This window comes from Cucumis sativus, chromosome 4, assembly GCF_000004075.3.
Source record: "Cucumis sativus cultivar 9930 chromosome 4, Cucumber_9930_V3, whole genome shotgun sequence".
NCBI classification, from domain to species: Eukaryota; Viridiplantae; Streptophyta; class Magnoliopsida; order Cucurbitales; family Cucurbitaceae; genus Cucumis; species Cucumis sativus.
Window position 1 is genome coordinate 18,667,929 of NC_026658.2, and position 16,703 is coordinate 18,684,631.

General features: G+C 34.4%; 4 protein-coding genes across 7 annotated transcripts; 1 reads left to right on the plus strand and 3 right to left on the minus strand.

Annotated features, from left to right (window-relative positions):
- Window positions 1–601: 601 nt before the first annotated feature.
- On the minus strand, window positions 602–2,392 carry LOC101214644 (50S ribosomal protein 5 alpha, chloroplastic). The gene is made up of 2 exons (XM_004144264.3): window positions 2,227–2,392; window positions 602–1,211 (listed from the first exon to the last, which is right to left on the minus strand). Exons 1-2 carry the CDS (start codon window positions 2,324–2,326, stop codon window positions 850–852), a joined length of 462 nt encoding a protein of 153 aa, XP_004144312.1. The 5' UTR covers window positions 2,327–2,392; the 3' UTR covers window positions 602–849.
- Window positions 2,393–3,817: 1,425 nt separating this feature from the next.
- LOC105435377 (RING finger protein 141) lies at window positions 3,818–5,137 on the plus strand. Its single transcript, XM_011656084.2, has 2 exons — window positions 3,818–3,899; window positions 4,268–5,137. Exon 2 carries the CDS (start codon window positions 4,317–4,319, stop codon window positions 5,046–5,048), a length of 732 nt encoding a protein of 243 aa, XP_011654386.1. The 5' UTR covers window positions 3,818–3,899; window positions 4,268–4,316; the 3' UTR covers window positions 5,049–5,137.
- Window positions 5,138–5,318: 181 nt separating this feature from the next.
- LOC101214406 (ER membrane protein complex subunit 8/9 homolog) lies at window positions 5,319–8,979 on the minus strand. Its single transcript, XM_004144263.3, has 5 exons — window positions 8,636–8,979; window positions 8,326–8,472; window positions 8,186–8,245; window positions 5,780–5,946; window positions 5,319–5,694 (listed from the first exon to the last, which is right to left on the minus strand). Exons 1-5 carry the CDS (start codon window positions 8,840–8,842, stop codon window positions 5,664–5,666), a joined length of 612 nt encoding a protein of 203 aa, XP_004144311.1. The 5' UTR covers window positions 8,843–8,979; the 3' UTR covers window positions 5,319–5,663.
- Window positions 8,980–11,915: 2,936 nt separating this feature from the next.
- LOC101214886 (probable E3 ubiquitin-protein ligase RHC1A) lies at window positions 11,916–14,772 on the minus strand. Of its 4 annotated transcripts, none has more exons than XM_004144265.3 (2): window positions 14,564–14,772; window positions 11,916–13,095 (listed from the first exon to the last, which is right to left on the minus strand). In XM_004144265.3, the coding sequence occupies exon 2, from the start codon at window positions 13,038–13,040 to the stop codon at window positions 12,141–12,143; it is 900 nt and encodes a 299-aa protein (XP_004144313.1). In that variant the 5' UTR covers window positions 13,041–13,095; window positions 14,564–14,772; the 3' UTR covers window positions 11,916–12,140. The 4 variants fall into 4 exon arrangements, with proteins under 4 accessions (XP_004144313.1, XP_011653845.1, XP_031739891.1 ...); XM_011655543.2 differs by having other exon boundaries at window positions 11,916–13,051; window positions 14,564–14,743; XM_031884031.1 differs by having other exon boundaries at window positions 11,916–13,061; window positions 14,564–14,743.
- Window positions 14,773–16,703: the final 1,931 nt, after the last annotated feature.

The following is a 16,703-nucleotide window of genomic DNA, read 5'->3' on the forward strand; positions in this document are numbered from 1 at the left end:
CTAGCGTTTTTTCAGAAAAGCACATTTTTTCCCTATAAATACTTTTGGAAAGAAGCAAGAGAAAAAAAAACAAATTTAGCTTAGCTCAACTAGTCAACACATTTGACCAAGATAATGAAGGTTCAAATCATCCATGTATCTTCTGTTGTTGTTAAAACAATGAGTAGTTCTAATGGGTTAAAGGTTACACTAAACTCTGAACCCTATCCATCTATTGAGGGGTTCACTCAAACGCATTGAAAGTACAAAGCTTATCTACAGTATAGCTGCAACTGAGGTCTAAATCCTAAAAAACAAGATATTCGAAAGCGTTTTGCTATCATGAGTGCCATACTTCCTACAAAGCATCTAATGCAGATACTTCCTGTCCCTACATACTATTCTAAGAGTGCAGAGAATAGAATCCACTCACTAGACAATCTGCATTAAAAGCCAGAACTCTTACCTTTCATCTTTATTCAACCACAGTCAGTACAAATTGAGACAGACGTCAAGCTCAAACTCCTCCCTGGGGGGGATTCATCTCGACGTGCAATTTCATCTTAGTCTAAGTTTCTAAGACAATGCCTTTGTGCAAGGGTTTTTTTAGCAAGATTACCAATAAAAATCTAAATCAAGTATTCAAGCTTGTTGAACTGTACAGTCATCTTTCAACTCACAATTTAGTCGTTCAAAACTAAGAAGAATTTGCACATTTCATTACTCACTGGATCCTTTCAGGTATATTAAGAAGCAAGTACATTTCCTTGAAAGTATAAAGAAATAAGACAGTAAATTGGAAGCGATAAGGAGAAATGGCACCTCTAGAACTGAAAACTGCAAGAATTGAATTCAAGGAGCTCAAGATTATCAAACGTTCTTCAACTTCTTCATCTTTGATGGAGGCCATCGTCCCTTCTTCCTCAAATGGCGTTTCTGAACAAGCCGCTTCCTCCGCAGCCTAATCTTTTTTGCTAACTTCATTCTTGCCTTCTGTTCCAGCCTCTCCTGTAACTTTGATTCTAATGGAAGTTTATCAACTGGAACATCCTCCTTTTTAGCTTCTGCAGCGGGCTGCACGTCACTACTGTCAGTTTCTCCCGTAGCATCAGTCTCAGATGCAGCTTTGACAACTAACGACGCTGTATTTTCAACAAAAGAGTGGTTTCGTAGCCGGACTCCATTAAAGTGTTTTGGCTGAAACCCAATAGGCTTCATGAGCAACATAGAACCTGAAATGGAAACCACAATAAAGGAATAGAAATTAGACTGGGATTCATAAAGTGCAAGGAAATAATCATTCCAATGAAAGCCAAGAATATGTATTATTTTGGTCTCTAAGCTTATCGAATTGTGTCTAAGAGATCCCTTAATTTAAAAGAGTGTTTAATAGATTGTAAACCTGATACATGAGATCTCTATACAAATTCAGAGCCAAATAAAGACAGTTAAAAGTTTAATACTAATATTTTAAAGACCTACTAGATATTGTTTAAAACTTAGAAATCTACGGTAAACAATATTAAAAGTTTAGAGACGTATTAAACACTTAATAGACCATTAGTTAGTAAAAAAACTTCAAAAGTTTCGCCAAGAAGCTTGTAATACTTTCTTTTATCAATATAAACCAAGTTTAAATAGCTTGTTTAGTTGTAATGTAACCAAAGAATAAATAGACTGTAATCTATTTAAAAGGCTTTTGATTGAGTTCGTTTTTTAATATGTAATCTATCACAGCGTGGGGGGCTAGGGATCCTGATAATGTTAATTTCTCCTATTTGATATTATATGAATCAAATTAATATTCATGAAATTCACTCAAAGCAATCTCTCTTCAAAGAAATTCAACCGTATTTCAAGACAAGGAAACTTGTAAAGTATATGTGAAATTGAGGACAATCAACAAGAAAGAGAGCAATCAGCCTATAAAACACAAGATACAGAACAAAAACACATTCAGGCAAGCGAGAGCGAGATCTAGTGCACATCAAAAGAGAAGCTTAAAAAATCGAGTCCAACTGTTTGACAAAATGCCTGACGGACAAATGAGTGGAAGCAAGAAAATTGTCTGAAGCACCACATAGTTTTCCGAGTTGGAGAAAAAAGGAATTACCCATTTGAATAAATCGTACAACAAACAATGAAGTAGAAAGAGAAATGTAGATAGGAATAAGAATTAGACAAAAAAGTTCATTCGATCCCGTCGAGCAGAGGAAGGGAAAGGAAAGTTGAGGAAGAGAGACATACTAGGGATGGCAGAAGTCGGAGGAAAACATGACGGCGACGGGGACGTAGAGAAATGGAAAGAGGTGGAGAGGGGATTGGAGCTGAGGAGAAAGGAAGCCATGGTGTGAACTGGGAGCCCCTCGCTTACCTTCGGATAAGCTTTTGTATAACATTTTGAATATACATTCAGAATTTAATTTTACTTTATTTCTTGTCCAAAAACACATTTTTATCCCTAAATTTAGTGAATAAGGTAAAAATATTTAGGAGTAAATTTCAAATTGACTGCCCACTCAAATTTCAATTTTTTGTCTAATCAATCATTCAATTTAATGAACCAATAAATCTCTAAATTTATACTTTCTTTTCATTGGGATAATAATAATATATGAAGATTAAACACTCAAGTTTAAAAGTCTGTATAAATTGTTTATGTTTAGAGACGTTATAGCCTTGTATGAAGCATGTAGTGGAGTGGTCTAATAGCCACCCCTTATATGCGACAAGGTTTAATTTTAGTCTAATTATGATTAGAATTTCAAATAAGTCATTTTACTATTTTTCAATCTAGGTGGATTTTTATTTGTTTCAAGAATCGTTCAATTCGTCGATCAACTTTCTTATTTTTGATGACTGTCGTTGTCCAATCTCTAACTAACTCTTATGGTGACTCAACCTGAGGTACTTTCGACCACAACTAGCCTCCAATCACCCTTGTTTACTAACTGTTCTAATATATATACAAGAAGAGTTGAAATGGTAAATTAGGCAACATTTTAGTGTAAAATAATAGTCCATTAGATTGCAACTAATTGTGTAAGTAAATTAGGCAAACTTTCTAATTTTTTATTCTTAGAAAAAGAATATAATTTTCCAATAATTGAATTTAAGATTAAAAATGCTAGTTTATTTCAATTTGAACATAGTAGAATTAAAAAAGAAAACTCCTATATTTTTTAAATTAATCAAGGTGACAAAAGTTAATGAAATTTTATTTCAAAATCTAATAAAAAATTAAAATATAGTATTTACAACTTTTAAAAAAAAAATGTAAATATCATTGCAATTTTTATCTCTAATAACAAAACAAACAAAATATTATTTTGTCCATAAATTCAAGATTTGTGCGGGTTAGTTTTGAATTCAAGGTTGAACTCTCTCTTCATATTCTCACAACAATATTGGTACATGATCGTTTCATTTAGATTCAGTACATATATGAAATCATTACTAAGTTAAATTATTTGTAAATATTTTTACGATTTGTTCTATTTTAAAAAAACTCGAAAATGTATTATTTGAAAAAATTTAAAGACATTCTTCAAATTAATTTATTCCAAATGTACTATTTTGAAACACAATTCAAAAAATAACAAGTAAAAGAAAGTATCTTATTTTTTAAAAAAGAAAATAGAAAAGGAAAGTAGATGGATATGCTTTATTTTTTTATTATTAGAAATAGATATCGTTACATTTTTACCTTTTCCATTATTAGAAGTTGAATTTCAAAAAAGGAAAATAACAAAAATCAAATATAATTTTACCTTTTCCTTTAAGGATATGAATTTATGTTTGAATACTTTTAGTTATATGCATTATGTAAACCTCATCACACACTCCATATCTTCTTCTTTCTACTCTTTAATAAAATCTCTTCTCCACTAGAGCTTTAGGAAACATCTCTCACCTCAAATGTAACTTTTCTTTCTCTAAAACCTTTAACTTTTCTTATTTTTGCACAAATTAATTGTTGTTCTTATTATATAGTTTTTATTAAAGTATGTCTAACATGTTTTTCTTTCATTCATTATGTTTAGTTTAGTTCCAATGTAATTAACTAGTGGTTAATTAATTCTTCCATAATACCATTTGTTTATTTGAATTGTGCTTTACGTGAATTTTGTTTTCTAATTCTTACCTGCTGCCATTCTTAAATAATCAAATAAATCTTAACAGAGTTTGTTCTTTCAAAATCTTAACAGAAAGTAGTTTAGTTCTATTTTACTTGAAGTTGTTAATTTTGTATATTATATTTTCCTATTAAAGTGTATTGTTGATGCAGTCATCGTTTCAATTCAAATTTCTAGTTGAAGCTTTGTTTGACACCTTCAATGGAATATCAAATCTCTCGATACTCAACTACGGCAGTGGAAGTAGATATAGATGTTCCGAAGTGGACAAAAATCCCGAAGCATCCATCACCAATCGAACTAATTGGCTTGCTCTTCACCCTACGTCGTCGTTGCAACCGCTTTCAGGTGCTGGAGAACGGTGAACGACAATTAGTAGAGGAACAAGAGATATCAAAAGTTCCTCTATGCGACCACCAATTCCCTGTTGAAATATTTAATGGAGACAGCAGTTCTCTATTCCAATACCTCTGTTGTAGCTTCGAAAACTACGAATCTAAAATTGATGCAGAGGTGGTAGCAAGTGTCCTAATCGAGCAGTGGATTGAAATAAGGAACCAAGTGAATTCGAGAAGCCGAGATAAAGTATTTTCAATGACGGTGAATTTGACAATCACAGATGTTGTGCTTCAATATGTTGTTGGCGAAGACGGCAGCACATTTGGTGGAGAAGATCATAGAGTGGTTCCAGCATGCGACAAAGCTCTTAAGAAGATGTTGAAGAGATTGGAAATGAGAGAGGAAGATGAAAGAGTTTGTGTGATATGTTTGGATGAAGTTGGGAAAAAGAAGAATGGAAGGATTGGTTTGGAAATGCCTTGTTTACATGTGTTTCATGGGAAATGCATTGAAAATTGGTTCAAAAATAGCCATTGTTGTCCAATTTGTAGATTTGAAATGCCAATCAGTTCAGACTTAGATGAAGATTCTTGAGAATTTTAGTGAAAGAACAGATATAATCTTGTTTTTCTGAAATTCTTTTGTTATTTTTTCCCCTCATTTATTAAATTAGGATTTTTGTTTCCTTCCCTTCACCCACTCCAATTTATATATATCTGTGTTGAACATTAATTATATATTTAAAAAAAAAACTTAATTTCTCACTCTACTGCTAATCGACTAATTGTAACACTATATTCTAAAAAAGCAGAATTAATCCTTAAAGTAATTACATAAAAGTTAATTTCTTTTTAAGGAAAACAATACAAGGAATGGTACTTCTCTCCTAAAATTTTCATTTTGAATAATCTTCAAAGCCATTCTCAACCAATAAACTGATCCTCAATGCATGGTAGTGTTTGTCTTTCCCATTCAAAGAATGAGAAGTTGTGTTAGTGTACATCATCCAAATGAACTCCATAAACATTCGCCTTGAACTCAAAAGTTCTTCAAGACCGAGAACTTCGGTATCTCGAATCAAAGAAAGCTAATCAAAGTCCAATGAGATAAAATTTGACCATTACCTAATAGTAATGTGCATCTAACAATATTCTCAATCATTGAAAAGCACAAGGCTCCATTTTCCAACCAATCTCTTCTAAAAGATCTTTACTTGAAGAGGTCTGGATTCAACCAATCCCTGCAAAATTTTGAAGTTTAAAACAAAGCTTTAACTTTTAAATTCATTCATGATTGAAAAAGGGAAGGGGGATTGTGTGTTGTACTTGCTAATGTCGTCAAGGTGATCATCGAAGTCCACCACATCTTGCCATTTTTCAGATGATATGAAATCCAACAGGACCACGTTTGCTGAAGGTTCCTTCATCATCAGCTGGCTGCTTCCATCTGATCCAGCCAACTTCCAGTTCTTGGAAGTTTCCTTTGTGTATAGCTGGTAGGAGACAAAACGAACAAAATGAATGAGAAGAGCATTAATGCGACCATCTCCTCATGCTTAGTCTCTACCATATTTCAAGATGAAACTAACAACGTAGACAAGGCCTATAGTTTACAAGTATTCCTAGATTAGAAGACATCCGGTTCAGTCAGGATGCATAAGTTGAATGCAGCACAAACAGCTATGATAATCAGATAGTGTTAATTGTAAACTGGAGTTATTCATAAAATGCAATCACATCTTGATTAAACTAAACGATTCCAAAGAAACCTTATACAGGTCATCTCGGAATCAATTTGAATATTAGAAAGAGTAAAATAGCTATGCTAAGGTGATAAAAGGCAATTGGAACGAGAAGCAATCGGAATCTAGAAATGCTAGCTCGCAGAAGACTCCCAATCTTAAAGTGAACTTCCAACGACACCAACCCCCAGTAACACTCACTCATAGGATTTTAAATCAGGCCACCATGAACTAAATCCAATCACTCTAAAGATGAAGGTCTGCTTGACGTCGCAATAGATAGGGACTAGGGACTTACAATTTTTTGTTTAATTTGTTCATAATTTATGCTTCTTTTGGGGTAGGACAATTATGGGCTAATGGGTGGGTTGCAATATTTAAAGGGAAAAAAAGAATCTAGCTTGTCCCCTTCAAGTATCTGGGAGAGGACATGCTAGCCAAAAAAACAATTTATATGGGATACCTGAATTCACATATTAGCCACATATCCAAAGCATACCTGAACAAACCAACATCCAATACAGATTCTTTTTCTCAAACGAAGTATCATAGATTCTATATAATAGTGTAGGAATCCATTTGGAAACAAATCTGATACCCATGATTCTCCCTTCCGACCCAAATTCTTTCACCAGATGACCACTCTGCTACATTTAAGTACCAAAGAGAAATTCAAAGAATTCTAATGAAGATGGCCGATCGCCATAACTTAAACTTGTCCTCTCTTTGGCCCTTAGTCACTAGTCCAACCCAAGGTAGCTGGTAAAACAAGAAACTCCAACAGGATAAAACCCATTTTTTCCTTTTTAGGAAAATGCAGAAGGGAATGATCAAATAAGGTTGATTCACGAAATCCAAAATTACTTGCGAAGTTAAATGAATAAAAGGAGAATATAAACATCCAGGTCTATCCCACTCCACAATATAGATGGTATGCATTCCTCCAACACCCAATCTCTCAATCTTTGTTTGTACACTGAACTTCGAACAATTAAATTTGTCTTGCACCAAAAACCCTAACAAGATTTACAATAGAAAAAACATATAGCTTCAAGCCACCACTTTTGGATAGCTGGGTTGAATTTTGAAAGTCCATAGAAGACCCCAAAAGGAAAGAGATAAAGAAATCCACTTCATTGCCTCCCCACCACGGAGAATCCACCTAAAACATAAGCCCTCTCCGTGGTGGGGGAAAACTAAATGAAGGAGTGGAATGACTCTCCACCTATAGGGTAAAAAAGATTCTATTGAAGTTTCTCCTAGACCCATCCACAGATTCCATGCTGAGCATCTGATGAAATCCTACAATACAATAACGCCGGAGCAGCTCCGACCAAAATTAGAGATCACACTCCCATTGCCTCTCTCAAACTTTCACATCCTAAAAGAAACCCCACAAGCTGTACCCAAATCCAATGCAGAATCAGTACAAGCCAACAAAATTTAGAGAACATTGAAACAGATTCAGAAAACCAAATAAATTTGAAGATCTAGTTACTACTTACTACCACTGGCTCTATTCTATGATAACGAGTAAGAAAGTCAGTAAAAATCTCCAGCATACTTTTTCCTATATTGCAATTGCAAAGAGCATCAGCAATAATAAATGATATTGCCATAACATTCAACTCTCCATGAATGGAAGAGAAGCAAGAAATTGTCTAAAGAAGACGATACTATAAAGCATTCTCGTGACCTTTTAGTTTAAGGTCAAATCCAGCATTTGGGAAACCTAAAAAGAATATCCCCTCAATTGTCGGATGAATTATGAATTCACAATGTTACAAAGCTACTTTACGATGTTCCACAGTCCTTGAATACCAACAATATTCAAATTCGGCATGTTCATGAGATAAAATTTTGCTCCTTCAAATGATTTTCAACCAAAAGTACAAGAGAAAATATGGTGGAAATTCATTGAGGCAATTCTAATGTAGCGTTCAAATAAATTTACAAAACCATGATAAGAATTCTATAGCGATAAACTCACCTCCATTACAGGGCTTCTATCCTTTCTCTTCGGCAAAGCTTCAAGTTTCCTGTGATCTAACTGCAGAGGAGCATAAGTCAAACAAAACGAAATATACAAAACAAAACAGCACAGATGAAGCACAATAGGACAATTCTTACCAAAAGAAGAGCAGCATGTGGAAAAAATCGAGAAATATGATCACCAATATTCTTGGCTACACCGCCGACCTCATAGTCATCAAATCGCTCATTGGCATGAAAGTACCCCACAATATTCAATCCCTTAGCCGCATAGTATTCTTCAATCTGATAGCAAATCAAGCATGTCCACGACCTCATCAATCACAGATCTCAAATAGGAAGTGAAAAGGAGTAAACATGGCATCAAACACAACAAATTCGCACACGAGCAACCAGTTTGCATAAACCTAAACATGAAATACCGATGTAAAATGGTTCAAAGGAGTACCAGAAGGAGAGATATCTCGAGCTGAGGAAGGAGACCGATGCTGGAGTGGAAGAGAGGGACGGAATCGGAAATTTCAATGACGTCATTGGGACCGGAGATGCGACCTAGAAGGACTCCATTGACGGCGGTGGTCCGGTGCTTTAGGGCATGGAGAACAAGTTTGATGTAAGCATTTTGAGAGATCTCGAAGCGTAGATCGCCGCCCATGAGTCGGAAATTGGGAAATCTCCCGTTAAGTGTGCCGGAAGAGACGGTTGAGAGAGGAGGCGGAGTTTACAGCCAAAGTGAAGCCGTATGGCTAAGTATGGCTAATTAGTAGAGAAGTGAGAAGAAATGACAAAATAAATAAATAAATAATGGGTTAATTTTATAATTTTCTTTTTAAAAAATACATTTTGAAATTTTATTAATAAAGAAAAATACATTTGATATAAAGTTTTAACAAATGTTATACTTACTACATTTAGGTTGAGTACCAAAAAATGATACATACGATATGACCATTCGAGTCATCATTTTGAGAAGAAATATTAGAGGACATAAAACCAAAGAAAAAAATGTTATCAAAATTATCATCACAACAAGCAAAGAATCTCTACATAAATTATAGATCTAAGCCCAACCAATTCACTTTTGTTTTCTTAAGAAAAATTTACTCACCCTGATGCTTGGGTATTAAGAGTAATTGTCTTTTAGAATATAACAAATCACCTTTCTTCTAAGTGTAGCACCATGCATAAAAGATCAACGAACGAAATCTCGTGGATCTACCGAACATCATGCATGAGAATAAGTAGTATAGACTTTGAATTTTCCATTGAGCGACTGCATGGTGTCATAGACATATTTTTCCAAATTATGTTTACCTTTGGTTATATACTTCGATTACCCCCAATTTATCTCATCTTTAGTTTGCATAACTAGTTTAGGTGTTTGCGTGTTTGCTTTTCATTCTAGGTCATAAAGCTTGGGTGTGACGTTTCGGCATTTTCAGGCTTGAAAATGTACTATAGGGGGAGGCATACTTGGGTGTGACGTTTCGGCATTTTCAGGCTTGAAAATGTTCAAAATGTACTATAGGGGGGGCCCAAGCCTTGTTGGTGTATTGCATACCTGTTGAATCCCCGCCCAAGCCTTGTTCACACAGTTGCATAACTATTTGGTGTATTGCATACCTGTTGAATCCCCGCCCAAGCCTTTGTTCACATAGTTGCCAAAGCCCACCCACCCATTTGGCCAAGTGGATGGAAAGCACACATGGTGACAAGGTCATACTATCATCATCAACATAATATATAATCTCTTAGTAGTACTTAGCTATTTATGCCCATTTGCTTCTTCCAATTTTATCAATGTGGGACAACAAGAGAGGTAAATTTGCATTGGGCAAAAGGTCCACAGTCTTTTCCAACATATGAAACTTGAGCGTTGCACAAGGAGGGAGAGAATACCTTTGAACTTCAATGGATAGACAAAAAGACATTGAACTAGAAGAACGATGAGGGAGTTAACTCAAAAAACAGTGGAAGCAACCATTTCTTTTCTACAATTAGTGATGGTAAATCATTAATGAAGTAAAGAGAGATTGATATCCAATAACTTGTTACAGTGGAAAAGTCCAAATAAACAAAAGATAGTGAAGTTCCTTTAGAGGTGCAAAAGTGGTTTGATGAATTACCACAACTTAGAGAAAAATCCAAGGGGTTACCACCCTTGAGAGATATTCAACATCATATGTCAACTTGGTTTGAGGTGCTACAATCCCTAGTCTTCCTCACTATAGGACAAATCTAAAGAAGTATGAGATCCACCACAACCATATTGAAGAATTATTAAGGAAAAGAAGCACATTCAATCAAGCCTTAGCTTATGTTGGAGGATGTCCATTGATAATAGAGTAATCAATTAGATCGCAACGGAGTATAACTTCTCAATTCCACGAATAAGTGACTTGATCAATTTGAAGGAGCCTTGATTTTTTTTAAAGTGGACCTCAAGGGTGAATACCACCCTACTTGAATAAGGTCGAGGGGTGAGTGGAAGAATGCATTTGCAAACCAATGGCCAAACCAAATTACCGCATCAAGTTGGCTTGTGACATATATACTAGTTTTGTTCTGGATGTTGCTAATTTGAAGGCTTATTCAACTTTCACTTAGCTACTTAACTCACTCGTGGAGGAGTTGATTTTAGGAGGGGTGGATTTGGTAAAGCCAAAAGGCTCTTTTCTTAAATATGCTTCTTTTAATTAGCTACCATTTTGTAACTACCACTTGACAACTAATTCTCACTATAAAAAAAAACATTTGATAAACCTCCAATTATATTTCAATATTATTGTAAGGGTAAAAAGGGGAATGTCTGTATATATGGAAAAGGTGAGTCATGTAATAGTAGTATGGATAAGGATACCTAGTGGTTAGGAGGAGTTAGGAGGTCTTGGAAGTTATCTACAATTATTTGAGTGGTTATTTAGTACAAGTTATATACATGTGTAATAATTGTAGTGTAAGGGGTGGTTCTGAATGTGTTTGGTTCTTTATCAGAGTGGCAGTAAGGATATGTGATCTATTTACATGTTAGTAATTCTTAAATAAAAGCTTATCTTTTAGTTCCTATCACCATCCCTCCCTCATTTTGAGAAGAGTTTTCATTTGAACAAATTCCTAGATTTTTGGTATTACACTACATAGATTGAAGTTGATTATGGAGATGGATAATGAATATACAAATATATACCCATTGATCAAACCAATTTTTTCAAACTTGTCTTTTTGAAAGGTCTGATTGTGTTTATATGATTTATATGTTTTATCAAACTATAACAATTGAATTCTAACTTGTAAAATGATAAAGACTAAAATATAATTTTCTCTTGACCATGGATATCAAATTTACTACTTAACCATACTTTTCTTCTATACTCCATTGCATTTTTCCCATCACAACCACTCAAATTTGATTTTTCTTTCATTGAGATCAAATTTCCAACTTTGAGAAAGATAGATTATATTATTAATTACCTATAGCTAAGCAAAAATAATATTTACACTTCTTTTTCTACACCAAGAACCACACATATAATTGAACCAAACAAAACAACAAGAAACCATACAAAGAATTGAACCAAACAAAACAACCATCTAGAGGCCGAGGGTAGAAGAAACCCCATCCAAAGACAACTATTACAACATCTCTGGTTTGATAATAAATAAAAATAATATATGTATATATATATGTAATTCTATACATACATATATATAAAAGCACTTCAGCGAGATGCAGCAAAATATTTTTCCCATTTTATACTAATAATTGATGTGTCATTTTTTTGACATGGAAGATGGAGAAAACATCAGCAGAAGCAATAAGCAGCTACAAAATAATTATAAGGTCATTTACATAGGAAAATTTGCACAAAAAATACAACAGCCTGTGTATCTTCTTCAAACAAAGCTGATCTTCAACCCTTTGTACTACAAACAAACAATCTCCAAACTTCAATTCATGGTGAACTAGTGTATCGATATCCTGAATACCCCATTTGGTGGTTCGACGGTTCACTGCTCCCTGCTCCGCCATGGTTGGAGTTAGAACTAGATGACCGAAACGGCCACAGATAAGAGAATGGATTGCGTCTACCTGGATTGACCCGGGAGCCACTCCCGTTGTTGTAGCTGTTGCTTCGGTTTTGATCGTTGGTGCTATGTCCCCCACCCCCACCTCCTATTCCTTGTGGTGGCAGTTCCTGGCGGCAGACAGGGCAAGAATTGTGCTGGATTAGCCATGGAACAATACAATCTGAGTGGTACATGTGATTACAAGCCATCTGCCTTGCTTCAGACCCCAGTTCAAATTTCTCTTTACAAACTGGACAATGTGAATCTGAGCGAAGATGTCGTTGCGTGATCTTAACTGTTGGCATTGCATCGATTGATGATCTAGATGCTGGTGGAGGGCCACGATGACCATTTTCTGAAAGCTGTTCAAATAGCTCCTCCAGTCCAGGGCCTATGAAGTAGTCACCACTATCGCCCCGTGTAATACCAATGCCAGGAGCCCCATTGAAGAGAGCTTCTAACCTGCTGTTTCTCAACGGTATTTGACCACCAAATATTAATAGAGGACCAAATCCCGGGCTATGCTCAAAAAGTGACTCTGATCTTCCCCTCATGTCATTTCTTTCGGCTAAACGTTGTCTCATAAAAGCAGAGAATGCACCCAGACCATGATCGCGATCTTCATCATGATCTAGACCAAAGAAATCAAATGGATTTCCAGGCACCATATCATCAAGTTCTTGGATAAATCCTCCATTGCAGTTGGGGCAAACTGCATCTCTACCACGGAGACGTACTGACCTTCTGCATCTATAACACCAATGGGTGTTCCGACCAGCTGACATCCTCTCTTTTCCTGCTCTCTACTAAAATATAAGCAAATAACATCGGAACTTATCCCTGGAACTCCTCAAGCACCAAAATATATTATCTCAGCATAATGTCTTACTTCGAAATATATAGTCACTAAATCAACTTCAACGAGTGGATTAAATAAATAAACAACCAATATGTCATAAAAAAGAAACAAAAACCAAACCATATATTATAAGCCAAGCTGAAATGAAACAAACCATCATTTTAGAATCCATACATACCACTAAGATCCAACCATCAACAAAATTTATCGTTTATGCATATATAACAATCAGAAAACCCAGAGATCAAACACTTCATATTTTTCATCTACCACACTGTTGACTACCATTTTGTAGTCCATTTTTTGGATTTTCAACAAAAACATACTTGTACAAACATAACCCTACATGATATCCATACTTCCATGTTATTTTTTAGATTTTAATTAAACATTAGAAGATTAGGCTAAATTTCAAGGCAATGAATGGAAAATTTACAAAAGGACTCCGGTCTGATGAAATTACATGGCTGCTAGCAAGCATACAGACTGTTAGGCCTACTCATCTTCAGTCTAACTATCCTTGTTTAACTATGGAAAGATGGGGACATACTCTTCAGACAAAAAGTGCCCAAAATCTCATGAAATATCTCAGTTCTTAGTATTGAACTCTGTCCACATAAAAATGAAGATAGATCAAAAGAACACAAAATGACTCAATCTTGTTCGTTTGTTTTTTGTTTAATTCTTAGTAAAACAAAAACAAGGGGGTTAATGATTCGAACCTATCTTTAGCCCTCTTAGTTGAGAGCATTGTCTTAACCACTTGGACTACACTAAAGTCGGGAAATTGTACACTATCGAAAAAAGGGTACAACTAATACTTCTAAAAACTCTATAAAAAAATACTCACGATTGAGTAAAGATTGAAATAAATCAATCATACCAAATTCATCCAACAGAACAACAAAAAATGTAAACACATAAATGTCCAAATCCCAACAACAGTCACAAAAACATTCTACTCCAGCCGCATAAATCACTATATAATTAGCCAAATTCTTAAAAGAAATAGAAAAATGAGAGCTTAACTTAGTCGAGGGCATTAATTTCTACCCAAGTTGAGACCAATTTCACCAAATACAGAGTAAGAAACGAAAAAAAAAATTGAAACTATATTCCATAGTCCAAACAAAGCATACAAGAACACAACTTCAAAAGTTCCCACTACAGACAGCGTAAAAGCCCAACCCAACTCAATACTTTCACTCCAAATAAGCCACAGAAACCAATGAAAGACACCCACCAACAAAGATCCAAACAGTACCCACCCATTTCAATAAATTCCCCAAAAATCTCAAAGCAACAAAGATTGAAAACAACAAAGACCCGCAAACTGAAAACGAGAAAAGAGACAGAAAAAGAGGGTTAAACTGTTAAGAGAGGCATTGAATTGCAGAAAAAGGTGGAGGAAAAGGTAACCCTAGAAAATGGTTAGCAGCAGAAATTCACCTTTAGGAAGACGAAAGAGAAAAGTGGATCAACCCAATTTCCTTTTTCTTGAACTGAACAAACAGAGAGAAGAGAGAGAGAGAGAGAGAAGAAGAAGAAGAAGACGACGACAGAGCGGATGGGTTAACCCAGGCTTTGGGCTACGAGGTCGAGAGATGAGCGACGTGACCTTTTGTTTTCATTTTCATTTTCTATTTTTATTTTCTCTCTCCCTCTTTTATTTATTTATTTATTTTTATTATTGTTTGTTTCTTTTATTTTAATTGATTGGACTTTATGCTTTCTAATTTGTGGTTTATATTATTTATAATCCTTTCAACTACAAAACATTCTTTTACTTTGCATTCTATGCCAATGCCATCCTCCTCTTCTTAGTATATGCAATACTAATGGTCTACTTTACATTGTATCATATCACTTTCTTCTTCTTACTATTTGTAATACTAACCGTAATAAATAATTCTCCTGCTATGACAGACTAAAATAAGTTTAGCTCAATTATAATTAGCATAATCTTCCTTCCAAGTGGTTGAAGGTTAGAAAATAGTATACGGTTTACTGATGCTCAAACCATATTGTGTTTTTTTTATTACAAATTTGGTAGTAAGTTTTGGATTTCACACTAAAACAACTAAACGACAGCAAATATTATCAAGTGTGGCTACGTTTCATATTATTATGGATGGATGGATAGCATTGTTAGAAAATAATCATGACTATGTGTTTCCAACATTCTCAAGAATTGCAATATAGAAAAATCTATCATGATAGATTTCATCACTGTTTGATTAAGTCCTATCGATGATAACGTTTATCACTTAAAATTCAACAGTTAGAGATTTAAAAAAAAAAAAAGTGAAACAGTGACTTATGTGAATATAATATACATTTTAATGTGTTTAAAAAACCTTAGGTATTTATCATTCAGTGTTGATATACACTGATAGACACTGCTAAAAGTTAATTACTAACGTATACCATCGATAAAATATGAAATTTTGATATATTTTATAAATATTAAAATAATTTTGTCCACCTATAATAATTTTACAAACATACATATATATGAATCCAAAGAACAGCTAAAGCAGGGAGAGAAGATATGGGGAGGTTTTGTAATAATTCAAAGGGATCACACCATATGGCTTCATCTCTAATCATTTTTCTCTCTTCCCCTTCTTTTTTATTCGATCTCTCTCATACTTATTCATAGGGAATAATAATGGAACACATAACTTTTTTTCTCCTTTTCCCTTTTTCATCTTTTTATTTATTATGGGATAGATAGATTCTCTGTCCTCATCTTTATTTCTCGAAACAAAAGATATGAAAAAAAATGAAGATTAGATACTTTTCATATGATATTAGATATAGAGACTAAGTTTTGAAATTTTTGTTTCACTCTAAACAGAAATGTAAAATTGATCACTATTATTGAAAAATATTGATAAGTGTTTGAGGAAGAAATTTTTGTCAATTAAATTTCATCACATCATCACATTAAACATTGTGATAATTATAATTTGATTGGATTTGGGTAATTAAGTTTTCTCATACCCAACCCAATTCAAACCCTAGATATAAAAGTTTGGTCAAACGAAGATAAGGGGTCCAAGTCCAAAAGACAAATGGGCCCAAGCGCAAGTTCATTCAACAAATTGGTCCAAATTCAAGCCCAACAGACAAATGAGGTCAAACCCAAGTCTAGCAGGCAAATGGATCTAAGCTCAAGTCTAACATGCAAATGGGTCCAAGTCGAAGTCCACTAAGCAAATTGGCCTAAAACCACCTAAAGCCCATGGAAATTATCTATAAATAGAGACATTATTCTCATTCATTTTAGAGATCTTTGGTTGAAAGAAGAATTGAAGCTTTGAAGAATTGAAGACTCAAACTTCTAAAATGTCTCAAGACGTGCAAACTTTTATCAACCTCGAAATCATCATCTTTTGAAAGATTGAAAACTTGGAAGATATTTAAAGTTTCCTTGAATTCTAGAAGAATGAAGCTCAAGTTGATCTGCAACTATAACTTCTTGAACACTGAAGATCAAGAAGTTCAAAATTTTAATTTGTATTTGAGAGAAAACATCAAATGAGTAAATATTAGAGATTATATCCCCTATATAAACCAATATACA

What these genes read in the sequence shown, in the direction of transcription:
- LOC101214644 (XM_004144264.3), bottom strand. Translation starts at nt 2,326, where the DNA reads ATGGCTTCCTTTCTCCTCAGCTCCAATCCCCTCTCCACCTCTTTCCAT. An exon ending in TCCGACTTCTGCCATCCCTA is followed by an intron (nt 1,212 to 2,226) that starts GTATGTCTCTCT and finishes TTTCCATTTCAG; the next exon opens with GTTCTATGTTGCTCATGAAG.
- LOC105435377 (XM_011656084.2), top strand. Translation starts at nt 4,317, where the DNA reads ATGGAATATCAAATCTCTCGATACTCAACTACGGCAGTGGAAGTAGAT.
- LOC101214406 (XM_004144263.3), bottom strand. Translation starts at nt 8,842, where the DNA reads ATGGGCGGCGATCTACGCTTCGAGATCTCTCAAAATGCTTACATCAAA. An exon ending in TCGAGATATCTCTCCTTCTG is followed by an intron (nt 8,473 to 8,635) that starts GTACTCCTTTGA and finishes ATTTGCTATCAG; the next exon opens with ATTGAAGAATACTATGCGGC. An exon ending in CACCTTGACGACATTAGCAA is followed by an intron (nt 5,695 to 5,779) that starts GTACAACACACA and finishes AAAATTTTGCAG; the next exon opens with GGATTGGTTGAATCCAGACC.
- LOC101214886 (XM_004144265.3), bottom strand. Translation starts at nt 13,040, where the DNA reads ATGTCAGCTGGTCGGAACACCCATTGGTGTTATAGATGCAGAAGGTCA.